Source organism: Phaethon aethereus, assembly GCF_964289735.1.
Source record: "Phaethon aethereus genome assembly, chromosome: 17".
In the NCBI taxonomy this organism is placed as follows: Eukaryota; Metazoa; Chordata; class Aves; order Phaethontiformes; family Phaethontidae; genus Phaethon; species Phaethon aethereus.
The window spans coordinates 14227930-14240370 of NC_138593.1; the positions used below are offsets into that span (position 1 = coordinate 14227930).

The 12441-nt window shown below is 44.5% G+C and overlaps 1 protein-coding gene across 1 annotated transcript in view; it reads left to right on the top strand.

The window, feature by feature from the left end:
* RNFT2 (ring finger protein, transmembrane 2) overlaps window positions 1–12079 on the top strand; it is a gene marked incomplete at both ends in the record, with an annotated part of 31675 nt that extends 19596 nt beyond the window's left edge. Inside the window, 4 exons of the mRNA XM_082007950.1 lie at window positions 4205–4354; window positions 9016–9081; window positions 10129–10230; window positions 11945–12079. Coding sequence (XP_081864076.1) covers window positions 4205–4354; window positions 9016–9081; window positions 10129–10230; window positions 11945–12079 — 453 coding nt within the window. The remainder of the gene's footprint in view (window positions 1–4204; window positions 4355–9015; window positions 9082–10128; window positions 10231–11944) is intronic.
* Window positions 12080–12441: the final 362 nt, after the last annotated feature.

Genomic DNA, 12441 nt, shown 5'->3' on the forward strand with positions numbered 1-12441 from the left:
CTCAGGTAGGCTATGTAGGAATTAGTGTTGATTCTGCAGCTGTAACTTGCCCCCTTTGGTGTGTATATGTTGTGATTCAATTTTTAATTGAGGAATTGATTACATGCTATTTTTTTCTAAGACTTCTTCCATCCATCACCGGTGTATGCTGTGCCCCACAGAGGAAGCAAGATGAGGTGCTGAAAGTTGTTCTTTATGCAATTCCCAGTTTCTACAACAGAGACCATTGGAAGAATAATATTCTACAAGTTGAATGCTACACCAGAGAATTAAATTGCATCCTTTTCTATGCCAAATAATTCCTATGCGATTCTAGAGAAGTCATGTACAGCTGTAAACTGAAGTCAGTGGTTTAGCTTTTAATGGTAATGTGATCTATAAAATTAAGTGCTTTATAAAAAGTCCAATCCCAGAAATCTCAGCCTGGACACCAAAACAAACTTATCTTAACCTTAGTCTTTCCATTTCTCAAGTTTTCGTTTAGAACATGCAAAGAATAGCTGTCCCTTATGTCAGCCAGCAATGTGAAAATAAGGGGTTTTTTTTTTAAAATCTTTTCCTGTAGTGGTGATTTCATAAGACCGAAGAAATTTTAGTAATTTTCTATTCTGAGTAGAGCTCAAATAGCATAGAGTAATAGGATGCAGATCTGCCATCAAGTAGTGAGGATATAACAAAATAGTAAAAAGTCACATGCTGAGGGTGAGTACCACTCACTCTGAAAAAACAGTATGTGTTCACATCATTATAGACTATATAATACTGCATGTACAGAAGGAAAATTGCAATCATACAAAGATTCTGAATTCTGTTCTTCCAAAATAGTTGCTTGATTTAAAATATAAAAATTGTCTATGTGATGGAGGTAGAGGAAAATGGAGGGTTATACACAAGGAATTGACACAGTTTAATACAGCATTCTGGGGGCGGGGGGGGGGGAGGAATCAAAATTTCACCATGTCATATCACAAGGCTCATCAGCAGAGTTGCTATAATTAGATCCACAGCACAGTCATTTGCCACTTCTGCTAATGAAGTGACTGTTTGATAACAGGAGTAGACTGTCAGCTTTTACAGTAACTGACCCTGCAGAGGAAGCAGGGTAAGCAGTGTACTTCTTACCTTTTAGTCAGGCTTAATTCCAAACTCTTGGAAGAGCTTTATGAGAGCAGAGACCCTTTTCTGCTTTCTGACTATCCTAACCAGGAGCTGTGCAGTCCAGCAAGGTGATACACTTGTTCTGGAGGGCTGGCTCCTGCACAGTCCAGTCATGCATTGGGTCTAGCTCACAGGCTCACCAAAAATAGCTTTGCTGTTCTTAGAGCTGTTCAGTCTCCATAGAGTGTATTCAAGAGAAGAATCCCAGATTTACGTGGATTTCTTTAAAACAGGAAAAGTAACCTAACAGAGGCAGGTCTTGCCTTATTTCAGGCTGTTGTTCCAAGTCAGATGCACCGGAGAAATAATTGTATTTGTGCTTAAAATAACACACGGTTCTTCCTAATCTTGAAAAGAAATGGCTGAAATACTTGAGCTGAAGTTTTCAAACAAAATACAGCTTGAGGCAAAGATTTGGCTTTGAAAACTTCAACCTAGATAGCCAAGATATAACAAAGCTGAAAAGCAGAAGACGGAAAGGTATATTGAGTGCACCTGCAAGTGTCAGGTGCTATCTGCAGTAAGTTACTGCTATCAGAAGGCTAAATTTTGCTGCTGAAGTTATAGGGAACAACCCTTGTTTTCTAAGCTTCTGGCTCAGAAGGAAGACCCCACTTCTGCTACAGCCCTTTGTAGAATTACTTCTGATTTTTCTAGGCACTTTTCCTAGTTTAAAAAGGGGCTGGTGTGTTGCAGCGAGGACTGAGGTGCCTGAAAAGCCTTACATTTCTGTAATCATTTACTGTAGCACTAGTTGTCTTCTAAATGATGCTCAGCTGTCCTTGTATTGCTTCTCCCTCCTAGCTGTAATCACTCTAAGCTTATCAACAGGCCTCTCAAACAGTCAAGTGGGTTGTGTTAATGGGTTGGATGGAGAGATGCATCCATTTAAAATGTAACTGCACTCTTGTGAGGGTGTTAACAAGTATCTAGCTGCTAAGAAATCCTGATACTCCGCAGTTACCATTGAAAACTGAAGATTGGCATTATGAAATCTTTGTAAAGGGTGGAGACTTCGTGGTTAGAAAATTGAAATTTGTCACTCGCTGCATGTTCATTTTAGAGCCACACTCTGCCACTTGCAATTCTGCAAGTCTGGACCTCTAGGACTGCCTGTGACCCTTTTCTTATGTCTTGCTGTGGGCTGTAGTATTTTAGCATTTCAGCTTCGATGCCTCACATGCTGGATCCAGAAGTTCCATCTGATGCAATGAGAAAGTAAGCAGTGACCTGTCCCAGCCCAGGCTGGTGAAGCAAGGCTAAATAAAAGATGATGAGTGTCAGCCTGGTGGGAGGAACAAGTCAGGGAAAGCAAACAGTTTGCTGCCTTTAGCTTGCCGATAGCTTTCAGCAGAGCTGGCTGAGGAGGGGGAGGCGGAGAGCTGCCTGTGTGAAGGGAAGGAAGTGACAGCGTAGTCATTAGCAGACTGTGACCCTCTGTCACAGGGGCTCCCGAAATAAACGATGATTGTCTTGAAGCATGAGGCTGGATAGAGACCTCTGTGTTAATTTAATAAATTGCTTGCATTTAGGACCCCAGATTGTTGCTGTTACATTTTTGCTATGTGATGCCACCTGGGATTAACAAGGAGGAGGGGATGGGGGGTGGGGAGGAAGAAAGCAGCCCAGGTCTGTTAGCAACCGCTGGTGTGACCTCACTCCTTGTCCCAGGGGGGATATGAGATCATGAGAATGCCAGAGCTCTCTGAAGGATTCGATTTGTTCAGTACAGCAGGATGGCCTACCGAGTGATCTCATCTCCGAGACCCTAGGGAAGGGCACTAGCTGCTGCTAGCCTCATGGACTGCAGAGGACTTAATCCCCACTCCAAATCTCACCAATTAATGATTGACCTGGTGACATCACTGATGACAAAGCTAACTGGGACAACACAGCAAAATTCCAGGGGAATTTCCCCTTCTCCATGATCTTATCAAATAAGATAATTTTGACATATCAAAAGCAAATCTTTCAGTACAGACAATGCCATTGCAGACTAAGCATAGTTGTGGGCTCACAGATTGCCTTGACCTAGTGCCCTGTCACCAGTTTTCCCTTTTAAGCAGGTCCTCATTAAGACTGGGAGACCCTAACTTAGATAGCCTTATTTAGCCAGCTTCTTAGCCCTAGTCCTAGGTACTTTAAAATAGAAATTACGTGGTAAGAAAAAAAAAAAATCTATTTCAGTTGTCACCTCAGGGTTGCAGTAAGCCAGGAGGGAGTTTGTTACCTTGCGGGTGTCCTTCAAGGAAGGAAGGCTCTAACTGGAATAAACACCAGAATGGCAAGGACAGCTTTGGTGAAGGCTTACAACAAATGTTGCCCATTCTTTGAGTCTCTTTTGAGAGAAGCGTTTCAACCAGCATGCTTCCCCCCTCCTCCCCTTTTCTTCCTTAAGGTCCCCAGGAAGGTTTAGTACCTCTGAGTTTAAAATGCCTTAAGGGTTTTTTTTTCCAGAGCCAGTCTTTTTATCTGTATACTGTACAAGAGCCAACACATACCTGAGTGAAAGAGGAAGGATGGTGGCAAATAGATAGTTAATTTGCTGCTTTGTGATGATCTAGAAAGTTGCCAAGACGACTGATGTCACCTTACATTTAAATCCCTATACCTTCAGAAGGGGTATGAGATCAAAGAGACCTACCTTGCATTCCTTCTCATTAATAGTTTCTATAATTTACATCATATTAATCCCTGTAAGTCTTAACCTCTGCTGCTGGTGTTCTGTAGCATTGCACAGGTATGCAATACAGTGTATATCCATAACCTCCTCTAAAAGTTTTAGAATTCAAAAGTGTAGAACAATAGCTGGATAGGTGAAAGAGCAAGAGGAACACCAAGAAACAATGAAGTGATCGTTATCCTTTCTAAGCACAGAGTTAAATGGCTGCAAAAGAAAGCTGCATCCCATGAATACTGGGCTTTGCACCACTTAACAGAGTGCCTCGGTGGACAGTCAACACAAGTCTGATAAGCTTCAAGCCCTGCACCTAAGTGCTCTTTTGATTTCCTGATGGTAATCATGTATCGCTTGCTTGTTTTACAGGGAAAGTTTTATCTGGTTATTGAGGAGCTGAGCCAGCTGTTCCGCTCACTTGTCCCCATCCAGCTATGGTATAAATACATCATGGGAGATGATCCATCCAGTAGCTACTTCCTAGGGGGGATCCTGATCATCCTGTATAGCCTCTGCAAGGCAAGTACCACCTTATTAATAGCCTCTACAGGAGCTGTAGCAAAAGCAGAGAAGCACAGCTGAAGGGAACAAATACACCTTTTGATTGTTGCTATCACTACCCAGGAAAGGAAGCTGCAGCAGCTGGGGACACCATGTACTTTAGTTGCCAAAAGCATTTTGCTTCCCCAGTATGTGGGCATCGGCGATCTGTGACTGTTCATGTAGTGTTGCATCAGGCTGATGAAGTCATTGCTGCTTTCTAATACCTTTCTATAAGGGCTAGAGGAGAACGGGAGGGGAGTCTTGGGGGACCAGTACTGGAAGGGAGGCTAGCTGTCTCCAGACTTCTAGATGCAACGCTGAAAGAAAGGTTGCAAACAGTTAAGTGTTTCTCTCTAGGCCTTCCTCTGTGTTTCAAGGCAGGGTAGGTACTCTGTCACTCACAGTACTGAATGCAGCAGGGGGAGTGAAGGACATACAAGTCCTGCCTAGATAAAACAGGTAGTTCTGGCCCCATTCTAGGTCCTGGTCTGGCTGATACAAGTCCAGGATCTCACTGATGGAGAAGAGTAATGTTTCCTCAGAAATAGGAATGTTAAGAGGACAAAGTCTGCCTGTACAATTGTAAATGAATGGGTGTGACTTTCTTAGAAGAGTCCCAAGTCTGAGGTCTAGAAATAGTTGTATTTCTAATTGTGTGCATTGAACCCTGCCTAGGGGCAGAGCAGTAGCTGAAGCAAACAATGATATACCTGTGTTATCCATCCCTCTGAGAAAGACCAAATGAACGAAGCTTGCTACAGCTCTGATGCTTGTCTCTGCCTAGGAGAAAGGGGCTACGGCTTTGCAGAAGCAGACTGAAGAACAGAAGAGAGACTATATCTGAGCTGAAAACAGCTCAAAGGGGCTAACGGATTGCTGAGCAATATGAAGTCATACTATAGTTCTTACATGAGACATGGCTGCAGTTGCAGCTGCATGTTGTGTAGGAATGCAGCAATGCAATTCCTGCTGTCAAGGAGTTTACAGCTTTTGTAGACAAGACAGGCAGAGGAGGTCATGGGAAGTGACATGGCTTGGTCACAGCAGGTCTTGTGATCTAAGCCAGAAACAGGGCAAACATGCCAGAATAGAAGGCACATGAGACCAGTGTAGTTCCTCCCTGACACCCATCCATTCTCTCAGCTTTGTTTCCTGCTCTTTACTCTGTGCTGTGGGAGAGGAGTATTGCCCATTTCAGAGATGTCATTGTCTGGCTCTGCTCTAGACAACAGTATCCAACCCTTCCATGCCCTTCTGGCTTGTGAGGTCAGGTATACAGATCACCGTTACAAGCACAGATTGCACATGGACTTTCTAGTATCCCTTCTTGCAAAAGTTATGCAACACCTGGAAAACAGTTGCTTACCTGCAGTTCTACATACCGTTTCTTACATCTGGAGAAGTCCTCATAGTGTGAAGAAGCAGTGGGGGCCATCTGCTCCTCAGAGGAAGGAGAGCCAAGCACAAAAACACAGCTGGCAGGGCAAGGGTCTCACGAGCCAGGGTCTCACGAGCCAGGGCTGAGCCCACAGCACCCAAACAAAGCAAGTAGGGCAGTCCTGGAAGCAGTAGCCAGGTTCAAAGAGTCCAGACATTCATGTGGTGAAGCAGGTCCAAGATAAAGCCAGAACATCAATCCACAGGTCAGGATCAGATCTGGCAAAGGCAGCCAGGGTCACACAGTCAAACAGTTGCAGCACATAGCCATAGTGATGAGACAGGCTCAAGGTGAGAAGTCACTCCATGTGCTGGAGTGTCCAGATCAGTAGGATCTGTAGCTAGGCACAGGCATGGCTATGGCTGAGCTAGAAACTAGCACTCACACAGCACAGCTCAAACATGGATAAAGGTCTTCAGGGCTGAGCTTAAATAGAGCTCCGGGGCCCATGGGTCTGGGATTGTGGGTGGAGACCCCAGGTGAGGCTTATCAGGGCCATGAAGGCCTATTAATGCACTCAGGGCCCTGACACATAGGTGCAAGCAGTTCTTTATGGGCTAACTTGAAGTTTCTTTACTATGAAGCCTTTATAAGTAGTGTTGTGATAACCTGGATTGGAAAAGCAACCTCATTTTGAAAAGTTCTGCTGATCTGTTATTTAGAAGCTCCACGAGGAGAGAAGGCCAGCTGTTTACTGGCCTTGACTATAATCTAGGACCAGGACTGTGGGGTGCATTTGTGTGAAAGTGCCTTAGCTACAGCCTGTGCCTTTAAAGTACATGTTTCTTCCTTTAATTCATCTAGTTCATCAGAGGTGTAGATGGATGAATAGGCCAGCTGAAGGGTGATAGGTCCAGGAACATGTCCCAGGTCATTGTGTGGCAGCTACTTAGTACTACAGATGTGTCCAGGTTAGGATTAGACCACTGCATGCTGGAGACTTTGCTTGGAAGTGAAAGAAAAGGGAGAGCACACTCTTCCAATACAGATCATGAAATCATAGGTGCGTGCATCCCATTTACAATCGCAAGAGTTGCAGGTCTAATTCCTTGCCTGAGACACTGAAAATATACCCAAAGGAGTCCACATTAGCAAAGCCACAAACCACATTAAAAAACCACAGAAGCCAATTTGGCACTCAGACCTTCTGTGCTCCTGGCAAAAATCCAGGGCTTAGCTAGGGCTGCATCCCCTTCCCCTACACAAAGGGCAGGCTTGACTTTCAGAAGGTTGTATATAGTGCAGCTGATGGGAGCTGTCTTGGTGCCTCTGTCTGGACTGTGTAAACATGAACCCCTGATTTTGGTGAAGAAATCACCAGTAAGGGCATCCGGGTCTTATTTTTTCCCTATCCCAAACAGAAGCACTCACTGTCTATGAACCCAATTGTTACAGTCCTATTGCTAGAAAGATGACAGTTGCAACATAGACTTCAGTGCACGGGGTGATAAATGGGTGTTAAAGAGACTACTGAAACACGCGTCTTTTGGGGGTACAGGAAACTCCAGAGGAAAAAAAATGGAAGGGAGGAAATGGACTGGGAGAAGAGGAAACACCAGAGACAGAGGAAAGGCATTAGAAGTCATGCTATAAGCAAAGCAACCACAAAAAGCTGTGAATTGGGCTGTGGAAAGGAGCTGATCCCTATCCTTATTAGAGGATAAAAAGTCTGTAGCAGTCAGTAGCCTCACGTGCTAGTTGCTGACTGAAAGCATTACTGGTAGGACCCTGGGAGCCTTTTTACGTGCTGACTGGAAGTATTATTGGTGCCTTCATTTGATTCCACATCTATTGCACGATGATCTCATTGGCATTCCCTGCAGTGAGCCCACTTAATCATGCTAACCAAAAAAAAATAGAAAACCAAATCCAGGCGCTCTGGTGCCTGCTGGTACAAACTGCTAGTCCACTCGCTCTGCATACTCTCCATCACATCTCCCCTTACCCTCACTCAGGTGAAGAATGGAAAGGTCTGTTATGTCATCTGGCCCTTCTCCCAACTAATGCAGGACTGTTCTTTGCACAATCATTTCTTCATGTCTTGTCTAGTTCATAGTGTCTTTCTCCCCGTGTCGTGACAGGTAGGGAGGATGAAGGTGGCCTACCAGATTAGGTTTTTGAAACTGTCTTCCCTTTTATTAGTACTACCATGTCTTACTTTAAGAATGCCGAGTGTGTTCAGCCCCTTGATATTTGTAGGCACTTTATCACCTTTTCCCCCCACTTTTATAGTGCTCAACCAAGCTGTAAATATTTATGTCTTTCAGTCTCTTTTCAGAAATCCTTTTCTGCAGGCTCATTTTCTGCCCTTCTCTGAACTGCTTTTAGTCTTTAATGAGGAGCCCAGAATGAGCATTGCTCTCCAGATGCAGTTACATCATGTTTGCTGGGAAATGGAGGAAGGGGGGGAGAAAAGAACCTGGTGTTGCCCCTGCTGTTGGCCATCTTTGAACGTCTGCAAAGTACCAAGGTGCTGGAAACTCACTCCCTTCCTGGCATTTGAAGTTTCTCACTCTTTAGGGAAGATGGGAGCAACTCAGCCTCAGTCCTGCTTCTCATTCCTCAGGCCATTCTTCTCTTGGTAGCATTTCATCACTGCAGTCCACTGAATTACTCTCTGCAGCAGGACAGGCAATTCCCACTCCTTCTTTCATAATATCATCTGGGCCCTGAAGTGTCAAGCTGTGTGGCAGAGCTGCACAGCCCTGAAAATCCCCCTTTTCCCCAGAGGCTGAGGAAAGGCTTTTTCTGCTTCTTCCATGTGAAAAGACTGCCCTTCCTTCCCTCTTTCTCAAGCTAGCCGCAGTGTTTTCTAACCTCCCTTCTGGGCTTTTCAGGTACTAAAACGGGTCCATTTTAGCCCTTCCCCACCTAGTGGGGCTGGGCAATCTACCATATCACAACCCCCTAATGTCTGCTCCTCCTTCTGTCCTGTAAAGTCCCTGATTTTCAGCCCACTGTTATCAGAGCTTTTTTGGCTACCCTTCCACACTCTCAATTCACGTTTATTACTTATTTTGTGATCACCATGAAATCTTTTTTTTGGCATCATTGTTACTTAAGATTTTTGCTCCCTCCGAGTATCCATTTGGAGAAACTGTGTCACATGTTTCCTGAGTTTCTGGATGGTATACACGCACGCACATGCACACACACACGTTTTGTGGCAAGTATCTAAAATGCAATGTCTTTACTGCAGTCTTTTGACATCTGTGGTCGTGTGGGAAGTGTCCGGAAGGCACTGAAGGTCCTTTGCACCCCACAGGTAAGTAGCTGTACGTAGTAGACCAGTTTCATAGGTGGAACCTTGCTACTGTTGAATGATGGAGTTGAAAATTGCTCAGTGTATCAGGCTCATAGAATAAAATAATTTGTTGTTCCATAGCTGGGTAAGCTGGTATCTCTTGCGAGGGGTATTAGGAACCTTTTCTCATATTTGCCTTGTCCCAGCTATGGTAAGAGATTGTTGCTGGTCTGGCCTGTTTTGGCTAAGTGGAAGGCCTGTGTCATATGGATTAATCCACTGAGGCCAAAACTGCAAGAAGCTGACAAAACTTGGTAGTGCAAGAGTGTGAGAAAGACTGTAAATAGAAGCATGCAGCTCCTGATGTGCAGCTACATTAAAAGAGATCCTACAGTGCACAGAAATTATCCCAGGCATCGCATTATACAGTACTGATATTTAGAACTGTTGCAGTGAAATACTGTGACTTAAATTTTAAAATGGTAAAATCAAAGACTGTAGAGGAAAGGAACATAACTGCATAGACGTTTGTTAGAGCTTGCCTTGTTTATTCTGTGGGCTTGGGCTGGTCATTTTTCCTCAGCATGTTTCCATTTCCCCTATTACTGCTACAATAGGAGAAGCAACATTTACCTTCCACATATTTAAAAAGAAAAGTGGGAAGCCTGTGGGTGCTGCTGATGTTATTCTTTCTTCTATTGTCTAACGTGCTAATAATAATACCTCCCACTATCTAAACACCTCTGCAAATGATGCTGAATTAATCCTTTCAGCTCCCTGTTGAGCTCATTAAATTTCATTATCATTGCTCCACAAGTGGAGGCACTAAAAGATGGAGTCAGCTCGAGGGGAAAACAAAATAGAGAATACAGAGCTCCAGACTCCCTGTGTTCCATGTGCTGCTCCCCAAATCTCCCTTGCCCATACACAGTGACATAACACTGGTGTCCTTCCTAGATGCAGAGAATCTGGGTGTGAAAAACAGTGTCTATATATATGTGCTTAACCACAAGCCAGATTAACTTCAAACCTTTGACATTGGGATTTTTTTCCACCTCTCCCTAACAGACCTATGGAGTTCGTGCTACCAGCCAGCAGTGCAGTGAGGCAGGTGACATCTGTGCCATTTGCCAAGCAGAATTCAGGGAACCTTTGATCCTTATGTGCCAGGTAAGACCCCAAGCGTCCCACATCAGGTTCCCCGGTTGGCACTCATTTGATTAACTCCTGCAGCTGGGGAGAGACACAGTTAGCCCAGGTACTTCTAAAATCATTTGTTGCATCTTGATCTAGGTCCCAGTGGATGTTAATTGCCCTCTTCCAGATAGCCAGTGATTCATGATCGCTGAGCCACTCTTTAGGGGATGATCATAGCTATTCAGATGGAAAAGACCAGCCTTGTAGTCCAGGGACTGCCAGTTGGCAGTCCAGCCTTGGATCTAGAATGCAAGACATTTTTATCTGACCCCTGGGGAGACTGGCTAGTCAACAGGCCAACCGAATTACGAGCAAGTGCTATGAGAGGGGCATAGATCCAGAATGAGCCTGGTAGGATGCATGAAGACTGGTGCAGCACCATGTAATCATGGTCTGGAGTCTGAACACCTGGCCAGGAATAACATTAGTCCTGCACACAGAAGTTGGTCACCGCTGCCAGCACCTGGGAATTGTCCTGCTTCTGATTTGGTAAACACTGACAAAACCTAGAGCTTAAGAATGGCATGCTCTGAGTGATGCAGCAGTCCGAATCGGGTGCTGATAAAACCCTTCAAACACACCACACTGCCATGGGCTGTTAATATCTCAGAGGCCAGCTGAAGGCATTGCCTCGTCGTGATACTTCCGCAAGATTTTCTCTTCAGTTGCTTGACCAAAATTTGGTAAAGCTTTGTCTGTTGAAGTCGAAATCCTGCATCCTGCAGGCTGTCTCTGGCTGATGTGCGGGTGCGTGCAGGAAAACCTTAGGCAGAATGATTCAGCCATTTGTGGGAATGGAATTGGTGGGATATATGCTCTCTTGTGATATCAAAATAAAGTTCAAGAGCCTTTCTTTGAAGAGCTTTAACATTCCCATGCTTTGTAACAGGGTTATCAAATTAAAGCAAGTAGGTCACTTGTGCATCAAACATGCCTCTTACTATTCCTGTGAATATCTGCGCAGATGTTACCGAGCTGTAGGAACCAGAGAAGCTATCTTTGTACGTGCTTATTGGAGTCAAGATTTTGATGAGTAATATTTCTGCTGCCTCCACGAGGAGATCTCGGCTTCTTACAGCTTCCAATACTCCCTTCTTGCCCTATTCCCACTCTTCCAGTCTGGGGCTAGACAGGGTTGTGTGCTGAACAGCTGTCGCTCCTGATCTCTGTTAGCACCCAAGGCAGGCTGGAGGGAGAATCCTCCTGTGGCTGAGTGTAGAAATGAGAGGAGAAGATAAGGGGTGAAAACTGACATTTACAGAGGACAGAAACTGGCGCTGTGAAGCTGCTGGCTAGAACTGGGTGGCGTAAGCAGGAAAAAAGCAAATGCAGTAAGGAATAAGGGGAAGAAAGGGGGGTGTTCGAGCTAAGTAAAGACCTGTAAAATAACCCCAGGAATTGAGGACGGAAACAGGGTCGAGAAAACCCTCTGAACTACTTTGTTAGCCCAAGCACTGTAGGTCTTTTTAATGTTTCTTTCTATTGCTATATTAAGAAACAGAGTAATAGATCATTAGCTTTGGCAAACTGATGCACTAGTAATGCTGGGATTTATTTTTCATATCACGTGAGTACTGCTAGTCAGCTGCTCTGTCCACTTGAACCTGAGTCCTATCGAGTGTGCAGACTTAGTGACAAGTCTGGACCTCCTGCCCTTGTCGTGATGATGCCCATTTTGTCTCCACAGCACGTGTTTTGTGAAGAATGCCTCTGCCTCTGGTTTGACAGAGAGAAGACCTGTCCCCTTTGTCGTTCTGTCACAGTAGAAACCCTGCGTTGCTGGAAAGATGGCACCACCTCTGCTCATTTCCAGGTGTATTAAAACCAGTATGTACTGACAAATGGGATAATACATGCGGAGAGAAGAAAAAACTGGAAGATCTGGTGATCCCATGCCCCTATATAGTTGCCTGTGGATTTGTTATCTTTAGTCTTTCTTCCAGCTCTGTTTCTCAAGGAGCCAACAGAACAACAATTGTTACTAGACAGAAATTTTATCCTCAAAGGCAAGAAAGATGTGTTTTATGTTATGGCAAACTCCATGGCTAAGCTACAGCCACGATTTTTTCTTGGTTATAAACTGCCTGGGATGTTTCCTTTGCTTCTGTCCTTTTAGTATAGCTAAATATTGCGTGTATAAGGAAAGTGTACTGTGAATTGCATGTGTATAACCTGGTATACTGG